General features: G+C 39.6%; 1 protein-coding gene across 9 annotated transcripts in view; it reads left to right on the top strand.

Annotated features, from left to right (window-relative positions):
* LOC147033020 (uncharacterized) overlaps nt 1-22,500 on the top strand; it is a 313,822-nt gene that overhangs the window by 164,583 nt on the left and 126,739 nt on the right. For all 9 annotated transcript variants that reach the window (XM_085871129.1, XM_085871134.1, XM_085871133.1 and 6 more), the window contains 5 exons: nt 3,062-3,118; nt 3,275-3,338; nt 5,887-5,961; nt 12,764-12,908; nt 13,946-14,018. In XM_085871129.1, coding sequence (XP_085727255.1) covers nt 3,062-3,118; nt 3,275-3,338; nt 5,887-5,961; nt 12,764-12,908; nt 13,946-14,018 — 414 coding nt within the window. The remainder of the gene's footprint in view (nt 1-3,061; nt 3,119-3,274; nt 3,339-5,886; nt 5,962-12,763; nt 12,909-13,945; nt 14,019-22,500) is intronic.

Raw genomic sequence — 22,500 nt, 5'->3', positions numbered from 1 at the left:
ATATATATATATATATATATATATATATATATATATATGTATGTATGTCATGTGACGTATGGTGTCTGTCCGTGTGTTTGTATGTTCGCACATTCGACTCTCTCCCGTTTCCAGCGGACCTTGTGTTTGAAAAGCTCTGCACACAGACAAAGCTCAACAATCAACCAGAAGAAATGCATGCTACCAAATAGGATACATGTTAAATGTATAAATACAACATGGAATCGCAGTTTGTTTATTAACAGTACATTTAGATATGACCTTGGCTGACAGGATGGCCTCGAGGAGTTCAGCATGAACATTGGTTGGGGGCAGGGAAACTGCCTCAGTCTACTCAAGTTTATCATGGTGATGGAGCTGGTTAGCAGGAGGGTAAAATGAGAGGTATGCTGGAGAGGATGTTGTATGCAGACGATCTGGCTGTTGTGGTGGAGAGTAAGCGGAAGATACAGAAGGGACTGCGGGAGTAGAAGGAGGTATTCTGGAAGAATGGGCTAAATATGAGTACGGAGAAGACAGATGATATGGGGTGGGCAGCAGAGAAAAAAATATAGAAGAATTCCTTGTTAAAGAGGAAGGAGATCAGACAGGGAAATAGGTTTGAGTATTTGGGAGGAACAGTGACCGGGGATGGTAAGTCGGAGGCAGAGTTGTGGAGGTGGATTCAGGTGGGTGTGAATGCGTGGAGGATGGTGGAGGGAGTAATGCCAGACAGAAAGAAATCAAGTACATTGAAAGAGAAATTCTGATGTCATGTGTAATGCTGGCCTTCCTTTATGGTCTGGAGATGATGGCATTGACTGAGACAACAACAGAGGCTGCAGGTCTGTGAGAACAACTGGGTCAGGAGGATTGCGGGAGTGAAGAGGGTGGATAGAAGGTGGATGGATGAAGTTAGGTTGGAGATTGGTGTGCAAGTAAGCTTAATTGGAAGATTGGTAACATGCCGGCTTTGGTGGCTGGACACTTAGTGTGGATGGGGGAAGGGAGAAAAGCAAAGAGAGCGGATAGTTTGACGGAGCTAGGTAGGAGGGAAATATACCAGTAAGAGTTTGATATGGGAAGATATGTTCAGGGGAGTAAGTTATGTGGTTGAAATAGGAAGATTGTGTGAGGAGGGATATCAATAATATGTGGGTGGTTGGAGAGTGGAGGGAGTTATCTGGGGACAGAGGAAAATGAAGGTGTATTGTGAGCGAGGCAGGGAAGAAGACTGGTACTCTTTGACCTCACCCCTTATAAAGGAATGAGAAGGAGAAGGAGAAGAAGATACATAGTTGAGGCTTGTAGGAGAGCGAGAGCAGAATGGAATGGAACAAAACGGAAAGGGAAACAACAGTAGGGTAAAGGTGAGAGTGACATCAAGAGGAGGGGGGTACAACAAGCTGCACCCAAGTTTCAACACAGCAAGAAGGGGAAGGCCAAAGTGGGGATGAAACAGAAAATCAATAAATCAACTGACAAATGAAAAGAGTGAGGGGAAGGGGGAAGTAAATCACAATCATTTTTAAAAGGGGAGTGCTTGGGAATGGAGTAATTTCAGGTCGAAAAGATAAAGAGTATGAATGGTGGATGACTTGAGGCAGTGGTGAACAGTGGTCTTGAAGCCATGGATGGAATAGTGGGATTGAACAGACTGGGGAAGTTGGTTCCACAGGCAGGAGAGAAGAGAAGGTAATGAGTGTATGTGAACAGTAAGCCTGGATTTTGGGAGTTTAACAGAAAGAGCATTACTGGCAGAACGCATGTACTTTGCATAACGTTGGGAGGGACAGAGCCAAGAGGGGGCAGAGGGCGTAAGACCAAAAAGGAGGTGGAAGAATACAGAGAGACCACCAACCTATCTACGATGTGAAAGTTACAGGCCTTGACATTCAGCTCCGTCACGGGAGATCCTAATGATTTTGAGGGGCTTGCTTTCCGTGGCATCAATCATGGCTAGTTGTGAGGCAGGGGCATCAGCCAAAACAGAAGAGCAGTACTCCATTGAGCTGCAGATTATAGATTTATGGGAGTAGATCAATTGGTTATAGCTATCTTCTACAATTTGAATGGCTTGTAAGAAGGGGAGCAGCCACAAATTAACAGTGCCTTAGTGATAAGATCATGTTGTCCATGTCATGATTGATATCTCTCTTGGACCCATACTCTTGAACAGAGCATTGAAACTGCCAAAGCAGTTTTTCCTTGGCTATTTGGCACAATCCTGGACGGGTCACCACTCCAGCCATTTCCTGGAGCACAGCTGTGCCACTGATGCTGTGCCCCTCTTCCAGTACACTGGTACTCATTTCGCCGACCTCAGAAGGGTGACAGGCTAAGTCAACCCGACCTGGTGTTAATTCAGCAGCCAACGGGGCTCAAACACAGGACCCTAGGATTCCAAGCCAGCCACCTGAATCACTAAGCCAACACCAGGCTTATTGTTGATATAATAAATAGAGTTAATCCCCCACTGCTATTGGTGTAAATACACACAGACTGGTGTAATATCATGACTCAAAAAGGAATGTGTTGTGGGTCCTGAAGTTTACTCATTCAACCGCATCCACTGCCTTTTCACACTTGCCAGTATACAGTATGCCCTGCTGAGTAGCTGTTTCCACATAATGGAACAACTTAACATTCTGACATTTCTTACAAGTACAATTGATGACATTAAATCACGAAAAAGAAAATAACATCGATGAACTTGACAACTGAGATGCTGTAGTACCCTGATACCAATGGTACACATGTATGTGAGTGGCTGGTTAACATATCATTGACTTTTTTTGATTAAAACCACCAATGGTCAGAGGAAGGGGGGAAAAAAAAAGAAGTAAATTATAGCTTCATTACTTGTGCTATTATACCAACCTCATTGTAAATGGCTTCATTAAATATACAGTATGTACCAATTGATTTCCTAAACAGAAATAAAAATGCATTCTACATGTTATTTAAGCTGCCAGAACTGGAGTACACAGTTTAAAAGAGTAGAGAGTTTAAAAGAAGTGATGACATGATTATATTAAGGCAACTTCGGCATTATGTCTAATTATTTTCTTTATTTTTCCAGACTGAGTCGTCTGCGTTCCATTGATCTTCGTGGAAATAATCTCATCTCCCTCCCACAGTAAGCTGCAATCTTCCTCTTCTGTAGTTTCAATTTTTTGTGCCCTGTTAAGTTGTTCAGATGTTGTACAGCTATTGTTTGTTTTGTTTTTCATCTTTTTCTTACCTTTTGCACCATTTTTTTACACTGTGTTTTTTACTTTTCCAATATGATCAGATCCCTTGAGCAACTGAAACAGCTGGAAAGACTGGACCTTGGAGATAATGAGTTCACCACTATGGTATGTGATGTCTGAGATGTAGGGTCAAGCGTATGATCAGTCAGAATATAGCCTAAGTATCTTTTGATGTTTTCCTTCCTTTGATGCATTGAATCGTGAGCTCCTCTGATGCAACATTCACATTTCCACCAGTGATAAAAATGTCAAGGGATTTTTATTTGCAAAACAATTTTTTTTTGTAAGGAAAGGAGGAATAATACAAAACGAGTAACAATGGCCTGGAGAGGAAAAGGATGGGAAAGAATCATCATGTGATCGAAGATGTGTGTGGATGAGTGCATAAGTGAGTGATGGGTAGCACACTTAAGAAAAAACATCGAAAGCATCCGCAAATCCAAAGCCTGTCCACATCCACTTTGAACTCAACTAAATTTCACGAAAACAACAGTTAAAAAAAGTAGTAAAATTTATCAATTAGTGTTGTCCATATTCTTATAATAAAGGTTTGTTGAAAATTTGATGACAAAAGCTCAAATGGTAAAAAGGTTATGGCCTGGACAGACACAGTAGCTCAATGGTAAATAAAGAAACACTGAAGCAATTAAAAAAAAAAAACTTGGCCACCTCGTGTTGTGCAGCAGTGAATGGGCTAATAAGGGCTATTTGCACTTACTGTGATTTTGCCCTTTGATATTTTGACTCATTAATTAGTTTTCTCCAGAATCAAATAAAGGTTTGTTGAAAACTAATTTGCCACTGCACGGTGGATGGGACAATGAAGTGAGCACAAGACAATTGACACAAGGAGACTATTCCACGATTGGGAGATTAATGGGACAAATAAATATAGGTAGGAAACCAGCCTGGGCCTTGAGGGGTGTGCAAGGCCTTATTTTTGACTGAGTTGAAAGGAGCAATATGGGAAGCAGGAGCACCAGCTTAGGTGAGGAGCAATACTTCATGGAGCTCCTTTTGTTGTTAATAACCTCAGTGCTGCTCAAGTATGCCTTAGATATGTGGGTAATGTTCTTTCAAAAAGTGTTGTTCAACATTGAATATGTATCAGATTACTATGGTCAGCATTTTAAATCATTTGTCACATCCCAATAAAGGTTCATAGTTATTTTCAGGAAGGTCAGATGGTTAAACATGCAGTACCTCACATACACTGGTGTTTTGATTTTTTTTTCCCCCCATTATTTGCTTTTAAGACATTGATAGCACTGCTTATAACAGTAATTTATGCCCACCACAAGTTGCTTTGGAGCTTTCTTTTTAAACTGCTGCAGTCCCTTGGAGATAGTTTGCCTGTGATAGTCCTTGGTATTGGGCATTTAAATATTTTGAACCAGTTATGATGGAGGAGCAATGATATACATCCAAGTCAAGACGTTGTGTGACTGATGTGGAACTTGAAGGTGATGTGAAATCCTTCATGATCTTTCTTTGAGATGGTGGGGAATAAGTGAGCATCTCTGTTGTTGTTGAGGTCAAGCTTCTTAATTGTTGTTTGAGGTTCTCCCATACAGATGAATACATCTTATGCTTCAACCATTCATTGCAGAATTTCCAGACTTTCCTGTTGATATGATGAGGTGTCAATATGGTTGGACATTTTATTAATGTGGCTGGTTAACTTGAGTTTTTGGTTACTGGTGACCCCCATTATTTTAATACTGGTGCTATATTAGGACAGCTTGGCTGGAGGAACAGCGACATAGTTCTGGAGCATAAATTGTTATATCATGTGGGATGGACAGAGTTTGCTCGACGGAATAGCATTTATAATGATGGAACCGCTCGAATTTATGTGCATTTATTCACTGAACCAAGGTTGATCTCATGATCCACTTGTGTTGATGGAGTGGGTATGCATCTTCCTATGAGGTTGCAGTGGTCTTATGCTGTTCTACTGCTGTTTAGGAAAGTCATTGGATGGTGATTGCAGAATAATCTAAAATAACATCTCGAATCCTCATCTTATTTTCGAAGTAGGTTTAATTCGGAATGATGTTGCTGCTACTTCATTGGTCATTGAGAGAGTTCTCCCAACTTTGCAATGAATACTTTTCAGGGGTCTGGATTGCTGTGTTTGTTGTTTTGCCATTTGGTCAATTGTTTACTCGTGTGTGGACTGGTGCCACCTTTTGGTCAGAGAATGCAGTGTAAGTTCATTAATGTCTTTGTTAGCCAACTGGGTTTTCAACTGAGAATCTGACAGTTACATGTTGATTTTACCAGACTGGGCATTATTTTCATATTCTTAGAACATGGTGCCTCCATTGTCCTAACTCTAACAGCTTACCATATCACTGTACACCTATTATTATGCGTTTTATGAGAATTGTTTCGACTTCTTCAATTGCGAATATATATCGCATCATGAAAATTATTACATTTCATATATCGACTGATTGAACTGATTATATTTATTTTCTTCCGAAAACCTTAATAGGACATTATTTTTAATCCCTATAATTAAATTGAATGAATAAATTGATCATTCACATTGGCATTGTGCAATAACAATGTTTGTCATCGCTCTTCCTATTATTATTTTTATTAATAACTTACTGTGTATATAATTGGGATTATGTCTTGCCCGCAGCCTATAGTTTTAACACAGTTGCTCACTCTCCATGAACTCTGGCTTGATGGCAATGAACTTCATGACATTCCAAAGGTGAGCGTGGCGTTTCGACATCATTTCTTTGTTCTTTGAATGATTGCATTGTGAGAAACAGTCACATTTATTCCTTCCTTGGTCACTACTTCCAAATTTGTTTTACTTTAAATTTGTTTTCTGGTGTTAACGTTTCATATGGACGCCTTAAACTTGTTTTGAGCAAAACAGAAAAGCATTAACATTTTGTCAAAGTTTGAGTTGATGTTCACGATGGTTTGTGTTAATAGGCTTGTAATTTATTTTGATATTCATTTCATCATGGTAAACAGTTTCCTACAGATTTTTAATCTATTTTTCTGTATTTTATTCACTTATGCTAACTCTATTTTCAACCTTCAGGATAGTAGGATGTGGGACAGCTTTGTTTGTTGAATTATTGCCCAAAGCTGTCAGAATTTTTGTCTGAATGTCTACTTTGCTCCTTGCTTATGTCTCTTAGGTTGATGTTTCCTTCCATGTTTCTGGTATCGTTTTTAAAATTTCACTCCATGGTCTATATCATGCTCTCCTGTACAGGCCACATGTTCCTGTTTTGTTTCTGCAAAGCGTTTAAAAAAAACAACTCACTCATACCCGCTTAGCGCGCACGCACACACACACACACACACACACACACACACACACACACACACACACACACACACACACACGCACACCATCCATTTATAGTAGATCGTCTACTACTCTTAAGTTACGATATATACTGCAATTCAAAAATGATACTTTTCAAAATATTCATCAGTATAAGATAAATAAACACTTCCATCAGAATGGAAACTTACATATTCCTTCAGTGTATAATTATTTAGAACATATAGAGGCCGCCAGTGCAGATTATCATTCTTAACTTTTCCAGTGCAGATTATCATTCTTAACTTTATTTATCAAAAATGTCGTGTCCCCAAGGGCTGCTGCTGAAAACAGATGACTGACAGCAATGATGAACCATACTCTGCAGCCAATAATAATCTGTAAATTTTAACATGCTTGATGTCTTCCTTGACAAAAAATTGATCATAATTCACTGTTCTACACTTTGTTATCTAATTTGCCACCATCTTGGTTCTTAGCACAGGCCACTTAAAGAAGAAAGTAGAAACATGTCATTAGGGTATTGGTTACTAACACTAAAAATACTAATTCCTTCAAAAAGTGTTAATCTACATCCATTAATCTACCTATTACAAACCAAAGTCAAGATGGAATGTGAAGTAGTACAAGGAAGGAGAGCAGAAAGTGATGATTGTGAAACAGCAAAGTCTCCATTTCAAGGTATCAGTCTAACATATGAGTGCACAGTAAACATGTGTTATAACTGACAGAATAAGTAGAGTAGAGTGAAGTGCAAAAACATATGGGAGGGATAGTGAAATGATTGGAATCTCCTACGCTGAAGCTGAGTCCATGGGCTTCTCACTTCAGCATCGCAGACAGGTCAGTGGGCTCTCTGTCTTCTATGACATTCTTTCTGGTCTTGTATCCCCAGCTCTTTCTGTAGTTTGTTCCCCACAGGTTTCTGCAGGGCTCACACGGTCCACCATCAACCCTCTTCTGGTAAAACTCCCTAAATCTACAGGTATTTCAAAAAGAGTGATGCAACTTTAAATGTTTGTTTACAAAGAAAAATAAACCTCAGGAACATGAACCAAACATTTATTGAAAGCTTATGACAGGGTATTTTCTGTCACTGATTGCTATTGCATTAAGTCACTGCGAGAATTAGTGAGAGCCCAAGGTCTGAAATTGGCATTTACGCAAAATCCTTGTAATTGACGTTCTCGATGTCTGCCTCTCCGCAGTTCAGACAGGAATTGATCCTGACTCCAAAGTTCTGTCCAACTTTCTTGTAGGTCTCATGTGGCACTGCCTGGAGGTAGTCTGACACCACCTGTTTCAGATCATCCAGTGTGGCAGGGCAGTTGGCATAGGTAAAACCCTTGGCAGCCACCCAGAGCCAGTAGTCCAGAGGGTTCAACTCTGGGCTATGTGGTGCCCAGTCATGAGTGGTACCCAGGGTAATGAGGTGGTTTCTGAAGAGCTACTGCAGGAAAGTGATGGTGTCACCAGCTATAGGTGGGGATGCACAATCCTACATAAAACAGGTCATGCTGAGCTGGTTTGGGGTGACATTTTGAGCTTGATCATTATGGAACGCCTGGAGCACGGCCTGGAAATACTTATCGTTGATCGTCACCATCCTGCTGTTGTCATTCTCAAACGAGTAAGGCTCTAGCATTCCCCATCTGGCATTGAAGGTGCAGAAGCATGTGACCTTAGGCTCTTTCAGGTACCTCTCAGTGATCTCAGGTGGTTCTGCCCCCCAGAAAATGTTGTGGTTGTTGATGGCACCATTCAAGTGGAAATGGGCTTCATCAGTGAATCAGATCAAGTTGATCCAGTTTGGGTACCGCTCCATCCTGTCACTGAGCCAATTGCACATATCAAGTCATCTCCTCATGTCATATTGACTCAGTTGATGCCTCATAGAGATTATGTGTGGGAAAAGCTTCAGTTCCTTAGTGAGGATACGCCAGACTGATGTTGGTTTGATACCTAGCTCCCAGGAGCGCCGGCAGTGGTACTTCGTGGGTCTGTCCACTGCAGAATCCCGCACGGTGTCGATGTTCGCTTGGCTCTTGGTTACTGATGCTGGCTTGCCACTGCTGCCCTTGCTCTGGTTGTGCACTGTACCTTTGTGCTCAATATGTTACACAATTTGTGAGTCCATCACATGTTCTGAGGTCGTATTCCCGGCAGAACCTCCGGCGGCTGTTCACATCTGATTCTCATACCACAGAGCCACCACGTTTGTCTTTTGCTTCACTGTCAATAGCATAGATATGGAGCTACGGAGCTACAAATCGCAGCAAACAAATACCACAATAACTCCCATCAAAGCCTGAAAAGGAAAACGGTATCGGTCAAAAAACAAAGAAATGGCAGGAAGTCAAAGTTGTATCAATCTTTTTGAAACACACTGAAGAATCAGTGCTCACCTCCACTCATTTGTTCCTATTTTTTGTCCCACCTCTGTAATCAACTTCCACATTCACTCCAATCTCATCCTCCCCCTCCTGAATAATCAAGACAGCTTTTCACCGCCATCTCACATCATCCCCAATCCAAAAACATGATCTTTTCTACCCTCGTTACCCCATCCAAATCCCTCCACCTAATTTTTTCAGTTTTTCCTCCTTGGAGTTGCCTTCTCTATGCATGCGTGTTTTACGTCCTGATCGTTCATTGTACTAGCTCTTCCACGAGCCTAGACTATGTGTACAAAAAAAAAGAAAAACGCCAGCTCCTTCATTTAAATTCCTCTTTATCATTTAACAGACAATGTTACTCTATTCCTTGCAGTTATTTACTCCTGTGTTTCCTTCGCTGCATCCCTCATGGCTGATGTCAAAATATCAGGATCTGATCCACCACATGGAAAATGTCCTTCTGGCCTGTTGAAACTCACATCATTAATCTGTCCATTAGGAAAGACTGCCTTGCCAATTCTCCTCTCTTCTTTGGTGACCGGCTTCCTGCTGGAGTGTAGGTTTGTGTGACTAGGTCTCACAATCAAACATTATCTCTCCTGAGCAGATCCATCTCCAAACTGCAGGCCACAAAATGTGAAGGCCATATATACAACTGGGAGTAATATTCCAAGTACCATTCCTCCTTGGCATGCCTCAACTCCTCACAACTGACAAAGCTGTTGTTCTCAGTGCAATAAAGTATTGCTCCTTCCTATTGGCTGATCTTCTAGCATCCCACCTTACACTCCTTGATGAATTGGAGCTTAAGTCTCTGAGCATTATTGGCAACTCTGTGACGGGAGAATGCCGTGTAGTGTCGGCTCCTTCCCATGAGGCCTTTTACCAGATCCCATATGATGTTGCTCTACATACCCTCGCATACTTTAACACCAAACTGGCCCCAACAGGAGGCACATGTTCCTTACCTTACCTCCTTGTGAATCTACCAAGGTCCAAACTGACAACTTACCAATATAATTTTGCCCCTCCTTTCTAGATATGGAACTGCCTTCCCCCACCTATCTGACACTACCACTCACCCCAGTCTTACAAAGTGGCAGGTTGCAGCCATATTCTTTTATTTCCTGCAACTATCTAAGCTCTTCTACCCATTCTTAAAATGCTCGTTTCCTCGATGCTTTGTCTGCTCACTCAATTCTGCCCCGTCTATCATAGTGTGATCCATCATTCTTCTTTCTTTGAGCTTTTCCAGGAGTCTTCAATTTGTTTTCCATCTGTGTTATAAATATATTTTTAAGCATTGTGTACTATTGAAACAGAATTAAAAGCAGTTGTCTTTGATATTGGCTATTGTGGTGTTCTCCATTGCTTAAAGAAAGCCTACACCCCCTTTCAAATTTTTCACCATTTGTTGCCTTGTAGCCTGGAATTAAATTGCATAAAATCACACTTTTTCCACCTTTATTTACACATCGTAGCCCAGAACTTAGAAGTGAAAAACAAATTCTACAAATTTCAGAAAATTAATTAAAAATACAAAATTAGAATAACTTGGTTGGATAAGTGTCCACTCCCTTGTAATTGCAATTGTAAACAAAAAAAAGAGCAATCAGAGGTTGCAGATCCTCGCCAGGACTTCTTTTGAGTGCTGAATTTTTTTATAGGTTTTAGAGTAAATCCAATATGGCTGCCAAACCATGTGACCTATGACATCATATGTGTGAACCTTTTATTCCTCATGGACAGGTGGTCATACGTGTAAAGTTTCACCTCGATCTGTTCAGTCACTTCAGAGAAGATTTTTGAAGGTTTTTTTTTGAAAAACAATATGACTGCTGAATCACGTGACCGATGACATTATCAATTTTTTTCTTTCTTTACCATTTTATCCCTAGATGACCCACAAAAATTTTCATACTGATTCGATGTAGCATTCTACATATGCAATTATGACGTCATAACGAAGGCACCGATGATGTCATTCAAAAATCACACTCATTCCCCTTAAGGAGTACTTGCTATGTGCCAAGTTTCAATTTTTTCATTGGTGCGGTTTCATCGATGGAGGTCCAAAGTTTTTTTCCCCCCCGTTTTTCCAATATGGCTGCCACACCATGTGACCTATGACATCATAGTTATCATTAAAACATTCTGCATGAGTAGTGGTACCAGTGGTGAAAATTTCATCTCAATCCGATAAGCAGTTACAGAGAAAAACACGAAAGTTCTGTGTGGACAAACAGATGAGGAGGAGACAAACAAATAAACGGACTCAAATGTAGTACCCTCACACCTTCAAAATCACACACCAAGTTAATTGCCCTCCACTTCTGTTAAATCGTCATGATTCTGATTATTTCAGATTAATATCAGCTGTTCCTTTAGGTTTCCTCTGCTGGGTAGTGTATTTCACAGCAAAGACTCAACCATGAGCACCAGGGAGCTTTCAAAAGACCTCCAGGATAAGGTTGTGGAAAGGCACATATCAGGAGATGTGTATAAAAATATTTACAAGGCCTTGAATATCTCTTCGAGCACAGTCAGGGCAATCATTAAGAAGTGGAAAGCGAATGGTATCACCAAGACCCTGCCGAGTTCAGGCCGTCCCTCCAAATTGGATGAGCAAGTAAGGAGGAGACTGATCAGAGAGGCCACCGAGAGGTCAATGGCAACTTTAAAAGAGCTACATGTCTTTACGGCAAACACTGGTAACTGTGTGCATGTGACAACAATATCCCAAGCACTCCACAAGTCTGGTGTGCATGGTAGGGTGGCAAGAAGGAAGCCATTTCTCAAAAATGCCCACCTTGAGTCCCGTTTGAGGTGTGCAAAAAAACACTCTGGAGATTCTGAAGCCATGTGGCAAAACATTTTGTGGTCTGACAAAATCAAATGGAACTTTTTGGCCGAAATGTAAAATGTTACATTTGGGGCAAACCCAACACAGCACATCACCCAAAGAACATCATCCCTAGGTGAAGCATCCCATGGTGGTAGCAGCATCATGTTATGGGGATGTTTCTCATCAGCAGGGACTGGGGCACTTGTCAGGATAGAAGGGAAAATGGATAGAGCAAAATACAGAAAAATCCTAGAGGAAATCCTGCTGCCCTCTGCAAGAAAGCTGAAATTTGGACGGAAGTTCAACTTTCAGCATGACAATGACCCGAAGCACAGAGCCAAAGTTACACTGGAGTGGCTAAGAAGCAAAAAGATAAATTTCCTTGAGTGGCCTAGTCAGAGCCCCTAATAAAATCTAATTGAAAATGTGGCATGACTTGAAGATTGCTTGTCCATCAACGATCACCACGCAACTTTACTGAGCTTGAACAGTTTTGTTGAGAATAATGGGCAAATATTGCCCAATCCAGGTGTGTAAAGTTGGTAGAAACCTATCCCAACAGACACACAGCTGTAATTGCTGTCAAAGGTTCTTTCACCAAGTAATAACTCAGGGGCTGGACACTTTTTCAACCAAGATATTCTAGTTTTGTATTTTTAATTAATTTTCTGAAATTTGTAGAATTTGTTTTTCACTTGGAAGTTGTGGGTTACAATGTGTAAATAAAGGTGGAAAAAGTCTGATTGAATGCAATGAAATTCCAGGCTATAAGGCAACAAAAGTTGAAAAATTTGAAAGGGTGTGTAGACGTTCTATCGGCACTGTATGCATTGTAGTTTGATATTAAATAATTGCTGGAATTGATATATTGTGATTATAGTTAAGAACCTATTATTGACCTTGATTTGATTATTTATAAAGACACTGCCATTCGTATGCTGATTGTATATCCAATACTGACTTCCAGGAATTTGGAGCTCTGACCCAACTGACTTACCTGGACGTTGCTAGCAATAGTTTGCAGTCTCTGGATACATCCTTCGGGGCTTGCCGAGGTCTTCTGCAGCTTCTTATTTCTGCCAACAGTCTGAATATTCTTCCTGAATCAATTGGTACTTTTGATACATTTCAATAGTCATGCTATAGTATGCTGAAAGTAAATACAAATATGAATTGCTATATCTGATCATCACTAATTTTTTCACTTCACCTCCTTGTATTTAAGATCAGCTCCAATAATTAGGAAATCCAATTTCAGTGAATTTTCTAATGTTTCTCAAAAGCAGCAGTACCTTCACTCTTCCATGTCACTTCCTGGGATTATTTTTTTCTGTTAATTGGTCAATAATTGCATTTCAATACACCTTAAAGTATTCCACTTTTAAAAAAAAAAATTATGTTGAATTAACTCCTCACATGTCTATATGTGTTACTATGTCCTCCTATTCCAATGGTTGCAAGCTTCATTTACTTGTTAATACACATCCAAAATGAATGATAATAATCATAACTGAGGAATGATGTCAAAAATATCATCATTCATGATATTGAAATTTTAGTCATAGACAATTTCATTGACACGACATTTATGAATACCAAACAATTACTTGTGGTAGTATACGTGGAAACGTAAGGATACTTTACCATATAACACATGCTTCGGAGTAGTGACATTGTAAAAGAGCATCAGCCATGCACGGAAAACTAAAAGCATTTCTTATTCATCGGGTCATCGTAGTCTTTCGGCATTTTTAATAGGTTTTCTTTTTTTGTTGAAAACAAGATTGATCAGTTATTCTGCAAAAAAGTATTGTGTTGGTGTTTTGTTAATTATAGCTACTTTTTATGTATCAGATTTGAATGAAAACTCACTCATGGCAAACTAACTGATGATTATGACTATCGAACGCTAAATAATACTGACGATTATCAGTTGACTTATATATATATATATATATATATATATATATATATATATATATATATATATATATATATATATATATTTATATATTATATATTTATATATATATATATATATATATATTTATATATATTTATATACATTTATATATAAAAAATCACAAAGATTATCATGTACAACAATGTTGTCAAGCACATAACTTGGCCATATACTGTTTTTTTTCAGGTAATTTGTGCAAGTTGGTGAATTTGAGACTTGATTGCAACCAACTCACAGCACTACCAGAAGCAATTGGAGAGTATGTGTCTATCTTTATTTTTCTGACACTCCAGTTTTCATTTCTTGACTTTTACCTTTTTTGGTATTTGCTGGTTGTCCTTGGTAGCAATTATTCGTAAAATGGTTTCTGAGTTCAACATTTTCACAGTGCATTTTGAAGCTATAATTATCTCTGTCACTTGCCCTCTGTTTTAAAAAAACAAGTAAATTTTTTTATGAGTCATAATGATCAAATAAAATTCACCACCACCAGCAGAAAAAAAAGAAGTGAATAACTGATTTGGCTAATCTTTTTGATGAGTCATTTAAAGCCACTGACAATCATTATACCTGCCTGGTTGTGTATGTTTTATCATCACAGCAGGCACTTAATAAATAAATATTCTTTAAGATGAATTTTGATTCAAAAAGGCTAAACAATGTTTTTTTAGTCATTATTTTTGCCAAAATTCATTTTGATGACTATTCCTTGGATGAGGGTCTAATCGGCGAATGAAATTTATTAACGGCATCATGTTTACTCAACTGAATACTTATTGAGGAGTAGGAATTGAACCAAAAGAGGTTGTGGTCATAAGATTGAGGTATGGAAGAGCTATATGACAACATTAGAAGGTGAATGGATTACAGTAGAGCAGTGAAGATCAACAAGTATAGATCAGTAAATATTAGGGCAGTGAAGATCAACAAGTTTAAATCAGGAAGCAGGTGGATCAACACGTAGAGATGAGCAAGTAGAGAAATGTCAAGTAAGAGTGACCACCTCGAAGAAATGGTGGAAAGAGCTGGGAGAATGTTTAAGACTGAGAAGACACGAGCATGTCTACAGTTTACATTGGCCATTGCACAGCACAGTAGAGGAACACTCCTTGAAATGATTGAAGCTTTGTTTACTACACCATCTAAAGTTCATGGAGGAACCTGTGAATATATTGCATGGTAATTTTTATACACTTCAATCCTCGTGCTATAGTATGCTTAAAGTAAATACAAATATGAATTGCTCGATCTGATCATCAAATTTTTCATTTTTCTTCCTTGTATTTAAGATCAGCTCCAATAATTAGTCAATCCAATGTCGGTGAATTTTCTAATATGTTTCTCAAAAGCAGCAGTACTGTATCTTCTCTCTTCCATGTCACTTCCTGGGATTATTTATTTTTCAGGCCAATTGGAGCAATCGTAATTGAAGATTGATGTATCTTGTATGAATGATAAACACATGAGAAACTAGAGGGGAAGCACTCGGTAGAGTGCAAAACCTCCGCCGCCAATACTGTGAGGTCACTCAAGTGAACCTGATATCCTATTCATTCAATTTGGCGTCAACAGTGCTCACAGAATTATAGTTTGCAACTTTCCCTTTTACTTTAAACTTTTACATACTCAATTCATTCGTCATAACTAGATTCCTTGAGACAGAAATTGATTTTACGTGGGTATATCCACCTAAAGTTCGCAAAATCAGCCGCAATTATAATTTTGGCATGTTTTTTTGTTGGAAATCACTTATAACATGTAGAAATGCAAAAAAGAAATCGAAATTTTGTTTAAAAAAAAAAGTTGCAAAAATTTTTTTCAACAAAATTTCGATTTTGTTAGATGTTCTCTAACAATTTTTTTTTTTGGGGGGGGGGTGGAAATCACTTAAAACATGTAGAAATGCAAAAAAAAGAAATCGAAATTTTGTTGAAAAAAAAAAGTTGCAAAAATTTTTTTTTCTCTAACAATTTTTTTTTTTGGGGGGGGGGGGTTGGAAATCACCTAAAACATGTAGAAATGCAAAAATAATTCAAATATTTTTTCAAATTGGCCACCATAATGGCCATATTGGATTTTGGACAAGTCCAAAATCTAATGGCATGATCCTTGGACCAGACCGAACCCCCCACCAAGTTTCGTCGAAATCCGTCGAGTTTTTCCGTAATACTGTTCACAAACAAACAAACAAACAAACAAACAGAAAGGGGTGAAAACAGTAACCTCCATCCATCTTCGATGGCGGAGGTTAACAAATGAAACAAAAAGAGATTTAAGATTTTAAAGAGGATATTGCATTATGAGGCAGTGATATCTGTGCATTAATTTGAAGTGCAAGGCAGGGCAGGTGAGAAACAGCAGATAAATTGACCGTAAATTTCAACCTGCGGTGCGAGCAGCCCGTTTCATCAAAAACGGTCCGCCTGGAACTCCACAGAGTGGGATAGCAAAGTCGGGATGCAGTATACAAACCGCTTATCACACCTGGCAATGCACGTTTGCAAGTCCAGTGGTGCAAAGAGCACAGACAATGGACTACCATGCAGTGGAGAAATGTCATATGGTCAGATGAATCGTCCTTCACCATGTTCTCGACAAACAGATGAGTGAGTGCATGTGTGGCGCCAACCGAAATAACTTTACAACCTTGAGTGCTGGGTTCCAACAGTGAAGGGTTCTGGTGGTTCTGAAATGTGGGGTGCATTTTCTTGGCATGGTTTGGGTGCAGTCATTCCCTTTGAAGGAAAGGTCAATGCCAATCGCTGCTTAATGGTACTGAATGATCATCTTCACCCCATGTTGTAGCATTTCTTTCCTGCCGGGAGGGTGTCTTCCAGGATGATAATGCCCCCATCCACAGAGCACACGTGGTCGCCCAATGGTTTGATGAGCATGAAACTGATGTTCTCCATGTAATGGCTTTCTCAGTCACCAGATCTGAACCCAATCGAGCATTTATGGGATATTCTGGTTGACGTCCGAGACAGCATTTTCCACCTCCATCAAACAGCTGTAAGTTGATTGACTTTCTCAGGAAGAATGTAGTCAGGTTCCTTGTGTCCATAATTTGACGTTCGTTGGAATTTTTTGGAGAGTAGCTAACCCCAACATTTTTGGAAAGCTTAAACAATACCAAAACAGAAAATCCATGTTTCACATTTTTTCAATGCATATAATGTGGTCAAATAGGTCGTTTTGGGGGTAAAAACCTGTTTTTTTTTATATCAGCTCTGAAAATTAATAATTAATCGCAAGCAAGCAACTGATGATGCATAATTAATTGTTAACTCGAGGACAGTTCTTAATATAGAATACATTTGTCTGTATTTTGAGCAATGGTTGCCATGGAAACGGCTATCATTTTGCCAAATTACCGTTTGTTTAATGTATTGCTTTCAAATCTTGAAACAAGTAACGCATGAATTTGGTGATCAGTGAAATGTACTTAATGTCAAATATGAGTTTGTAGCCAATTGGCATCACTGTCTCTAATGTCACTCATCATTGCCATCGTCATCATCACTATCGTGGTCATGCCGTTCAATGTTTGAGTCCTCGTCATTCTCACACGAAGTGCTGCACATGCAAAGATCAGTGCATGTTAAGTTCTTGGCCCTGCAGGAACATCTCTGTGAGGAACATTCTGTCTTGCACTGGCACCTTATCATCTCGATAATTGCCTTTGGTGCAGGGAGAATGTCTGTTGTTGTCGGTTTGAGTTGACCACTCGTGTCCTTGTGGAAGCCATTCTTTAATGGATCAAGAAATGTTTGCTGAGAAATTGCTGCTTGACCCCAAACGTATGCCTGGATATGTACCCGCATGACATGCTGCCTCAGAGCACCAACAGTTGGTGGTAACTTGTCATTCTCAGCCATGTTCTTGCAGAAGAGATGCCACCGAAGTTCAGGGATGCTGGAAATATTGACACCACTTGGACAATAACCTGAACAGACAAATCTTGCTAAAGTTGTGTATAGGTCCTCTGACAGTTCAGCATCCTTTGACAGTTAGGACATCTACCAAGTTGATCAGTTCAATTAAACTCACAACTTGTGTCATTGATGCTTTATCCTTCTCTCCTTTGGTGTCGTGATCTCGCAAGACATGGAAGACATGTTTCGTCCAGCAAGACCTGTGGTACATAATGTCAATTGCATGTGCATCACTTGGCACTATAGCAGTGTTCAATCGAGTCATAAAAACAGGGTTCTGAGCAACATCAACAGCTTCTCTCAGTGATTTGCCTGCACTGTCACTCCATACAAGGTAAATAGGTTGACCATCAGTCCTCTGGCAAAAGAAGCACAAAGCCTTGTCAAATGAGTCTGTGGATGACCGGGTGAATGGTGTGGAGGAGCTTGACGACTCCAGACATACTTCGGGCATTTTTCTCTTTCGACCTGGCTCTTTGGTGATATGAGACCCTGATGATAGTGCCTGATCATAACGAACCCTGGCACAACGAATTTGCTCCTTGTTAGTTGCGTTGGAATAGCATGTTCGGTGCCAGACAGCCTTCTCCTTTTGCAACAGTTCTGCTGACATCCCCTCAAGTCGTTTATGAATCTGTACATAATCACCATCCTGTAAATTGGCTCGCTCCTGTATTGTCTCTATCAAACGGCAGAACGACTTGACTTTTGGTTGCAATACCAAGGACCCTTTCAGGGAAGAATTATCTTGGCACAGGACACATTTTGTCCAGTTTGTTGATCCTTTCATCTGGCATGAATCCTTGCCACTCAGTGGTACTTCATCCATCATGTTGTTGGTCCTGCAAATATAAAAATAAATCGTCAGCTCATGAATGTCAAATCTATCATACGTGATACAGCCTATAAAACTCGGGCTGTGCCTATGTCGAGGACCATATCAAGGGCACAAATAACATTCATCACTGTAAAAAGCAAACAGATGAGAAAAACAACATCCTTATTTTTTTTGACTAATTTATTGACCTAAACTTATGTGATTTAAACGGAAGATGCGGGTAAATGTCGCAATGATAGAACTTTATTAGAATCCAAAATAAAAACCGCTACTATGACGTAAAATTACCTGAATAAAATAAAAGCAGAGATGAGTGGGAAATCAACAATATGCGCTAACTACATGCCAGTAAACTAAATAGAAACTCCAAATAGAATCCCTCTGTAATTCCAACCCCTGGGCACAAAGCTAACCTAATCCTATCCTATTATACAGCAGTTAATCTAATGGAACAAAATATGTCAGTGACTGATTACATTGATGGTGACTTTCTTTCCGGATAAATGAAAGCACGAAGCAGCACATAAGGACATATTTAAAGATCAACCCGAAATAATAGAAAAAGGATAAACGCATAGCTATAACATGACGACTGCCCGACTTCCAACTCCTAGTCTAACAGGAAACGCAATTAAAACCTCCAACCCCGTGGCCATTCAAACCATAATCCTACCCCATACAGAAGAACATAAAATGACAAAAAGGTATATACGCCTCAAAGGCTATCACAACTTACCGAAAAAAGGAAGAAAGGTGTTGAAAACCGAATATGATGAAACGAAGCTCCGAAGTAAACTGTCATGAATAAATCGAGAATAAACGAAGCGAACTGAAAATGACGTCATAGTGCTGCACATGCTTGGACGCGCGTCGTGCCACATCACGACGTCATGCCGCGCCAAGCAACCGTAACCTGAGGCGATGGCATGGCGTCGCGACGTGGCGTCACCTATGTTCCCTACAAGATCACACTTACAATACATCAAACTACAAAAACTTAAAATCAAACGTTTTACTACTGAAGGTGCCAAAACCTTCTGATATTGAACAACAGACACACCAATGTTTCATTACACAGATGGCCATTTCCATGGCAACCAACTGTTCCAATACTTGAAAATCATAATACTTATGTGTAAGTTAGTCATGGTCACTATATTTAACAATTATTTAGGCCATCCGATGGAAAATATAATTTTTAAAAAAAAATTTTTTAAATGGCAATTCCACTCCAAAAATGCTGTTTCCATAGCAACCGACAGTCAAAATGCAACATTTTATTATCTTATAAAATCCATTGTTAGCCATTTAACAGTAATCCATCATCAGTTGGTTATTTTGTATTGTTTCAGATTTTTTAAAATTGGAATTCAAAAAAGCATTTTTCACCCCAAAACGATCTTTCCAAAAGTTGAAAAAATGTGAAACATCATTTTTTATTTAAATAGATTTTAAACTTCTCAAAAATATATAGTATAGGTTTGTTACTCTCCAAAAAATTCCAACAAAATTACACAAGGAACCTGACTAATGGTGCCGCATCCGTCCTGCAGAATTTCAGACGCTGATGGACTCTGCCACAGCACATACAGGTCGTACCAGCCGCATGCGGTGGACCAATGTCCTTTAAAGTGACTTTACATTGGTGTTTCCATTTTTTTGTCCACTACCTGTATGTTATGGCAGACAGGGTGGAGTAATCAGAAAAGAGATTTGGAGGATTATCCAGAAAGTCAGAAAGATGGTTGATGAAGATTGGAAACAGACTGGGCCCAAGATACTCCAGTCTTGACAAGGAGGGGAGGAGGAGATTAGAGTGTCAAATTGAGAGCCACGCATTCACTTGGGGACTAGAGGAAGTCAGTAAGCCATTTGTGGAAGCGGCCTTCAATGCCATAGGCATAGAGTTTCAAGAGCCAGACTGTATCAAATGCTTCACGAGATGGCCCTGACCCCTGAAATGGCCCTGATTTCAGGTCTAAGAGTGAGAGCCTCGATCCATTGTTGGGAGAACAGAAGCAGCATATCCAGGGTAGAGTAACCGTGTCTGAATTTGAATTGCAATCTTCGATCAGGAAGTTGGACAAAATTGAGTTACCATATTTGAACTTTCAAAAAAGAGGATACTGGAGAGGGACACTCCAAAAAAAGAGGACACTCTTTTCAAGAGTTTCCTTTACATATTGAGCAATCGTGTCGGCAGTCTCATTAGGTGTGTCTCGAACATTGATTAATTTTGATTGCTAACTGCCGTTGTTCCAGTTGAAATACTGAATTATTACTGGAAATATTTTCACTGAACAGTGATTGCTTCCATCTGTAGCAACTCTGCAGTAAGCTATTACATTTTCTTCAGACTTTTTCAGAGCAGTGTTAACAGAATGTGGTGCAAGTACAGAGTTAACAATAATTACTGTCTTGGTTCGAGCACTTGAGAAATTTTGGTTTAACTCTGAATCATGGAATGTCTTCTTCAACAAGACTGATGTGCAATTCATTGACTTGAAACAAAAATTTGATTCTTAACGGTGTGAAATGCATCTGCTGCAGTAATAACATCCTCAGATTTGCAGCTTGGTGTTAGTAAATAATCTGTCAATTTTGCTGATGAGCTCTCTCCTCGAACTGCTTTCTTGTGCTTGTCCGAGTCCACATGAGATTGTAAATCAATAGCACATTTATTTTCCACAGAGACGTACGTACCTGCTCTACATATCAAGCACTCATCTTATTCTCGACCACTTTGAAAACATGGGAATTTTGTCTTTAGCTCTGCAGTGGATTCACACTTTGTTTTGGCATTGTGTTTGGGGGTAGTAAAATATAATATCGAGTAAAGAGCTCTTGAAAATAATCAAAAAAGTATGTCCAGTACACGCTCAGAGAAGACACGGAATCATGGACTGAGCACGCCACTGGACTCTCTCTCTCTCTCACTGTGAGGTTGGACAGGAAGTGGACGCGTGAGTGTCGATGTTCAAACGCGTCTATAATGCCATTACAGAGTAGTACAGACTTGTACCAAACTGTCCTGGTCCAAAAATTACATAACCACATTTTATCACCGTAAGAAAATGTACAAAATGGTTTAACCATTTAAATAAGGTTAAAAAAAAAGTATCTGAAATCTTAAAATTTATCACTTTGAAAATGCAAAAGCAAAAAAATGGCAAAATCCCAGACATTTGTAGATATGCACAATTACAAAAAACCTGGCCAGACGGATTTTTAAAGACCGAAAAGAGGACATGCCTGGGAAAACCAGACGTATGGTAACCCTAGACAAAAGGAAGGATTTAATGTCAACTGAATTGATCTATTCCATGACCTTGCTGATGTTTGCAAATAAGCTAATAATTATATAATGAAGGGGATATGTTTTTGCACCTTGTTTATGCAACACAGTGATATTGGCTGACGTGTAAGCAGATGGAAGATGACCCAGGGAAAATTATTTGGTGAACAGAGCAGAAAGACAGTGTGCAAGAGCAGCACAGCAGGTTTTAGGACACTTGTTCTGATGCTGTTAGGGCCAGTTGCAGAATCAGAGTCGAGGGTTGTTCCACATTATCAGGCAAAAAGGATGTAGAGTTTCGGAACAGTTTTTGAGCAAATGCTTATAATAGGAACAGAGTGAGACGGGTTGGGGAGACAAGATTTGGAAACAAACAGAATTAGGCATTCGACCTTCTCACGACCCGACTCGGCTATGGTGCCATTGAAATGAGGGAAGGGATGGAGGGGGGGCATACTCCAGAGACAGACTTGACAAGATTCTACCAAGTTTTTGAGGAAGGAGACAAGTTTGAAAGTTCAGTCTTGAGGCTGGCCAGATGTTGTTTGCTGGCTCTCCTGAAAGTGGACACGATTGTTGCTTGCTTTGTGGAATGATCTGAAGTTGCCTTCCATCTGATTTGCCTTCCAGGAAGAAAAGACAAGTTGCTTCAAGGCAACTGCCTCACTGCCAC

This window comes from Eptatretus burgeri, chromosome 2 (assembly GCF_056783735.1).
Source record: "Eptatretus burgeri isolate ZD-2024b chromosome 2, Ebu_testis_v1, whole genome shotgun sequence".
Taxonomy (NCBI): Eukaryota; Metazoa; Chordata; class Myxini; order Myxiniformes; family Myxinidae; genus Eptatretus; species Eptatretus burgeri.
The sequence above is the reverse complement of the archived record's forward strand: the minus strand, read 5'-3'. Positions and strand labels throughout refer to the sequence as shown.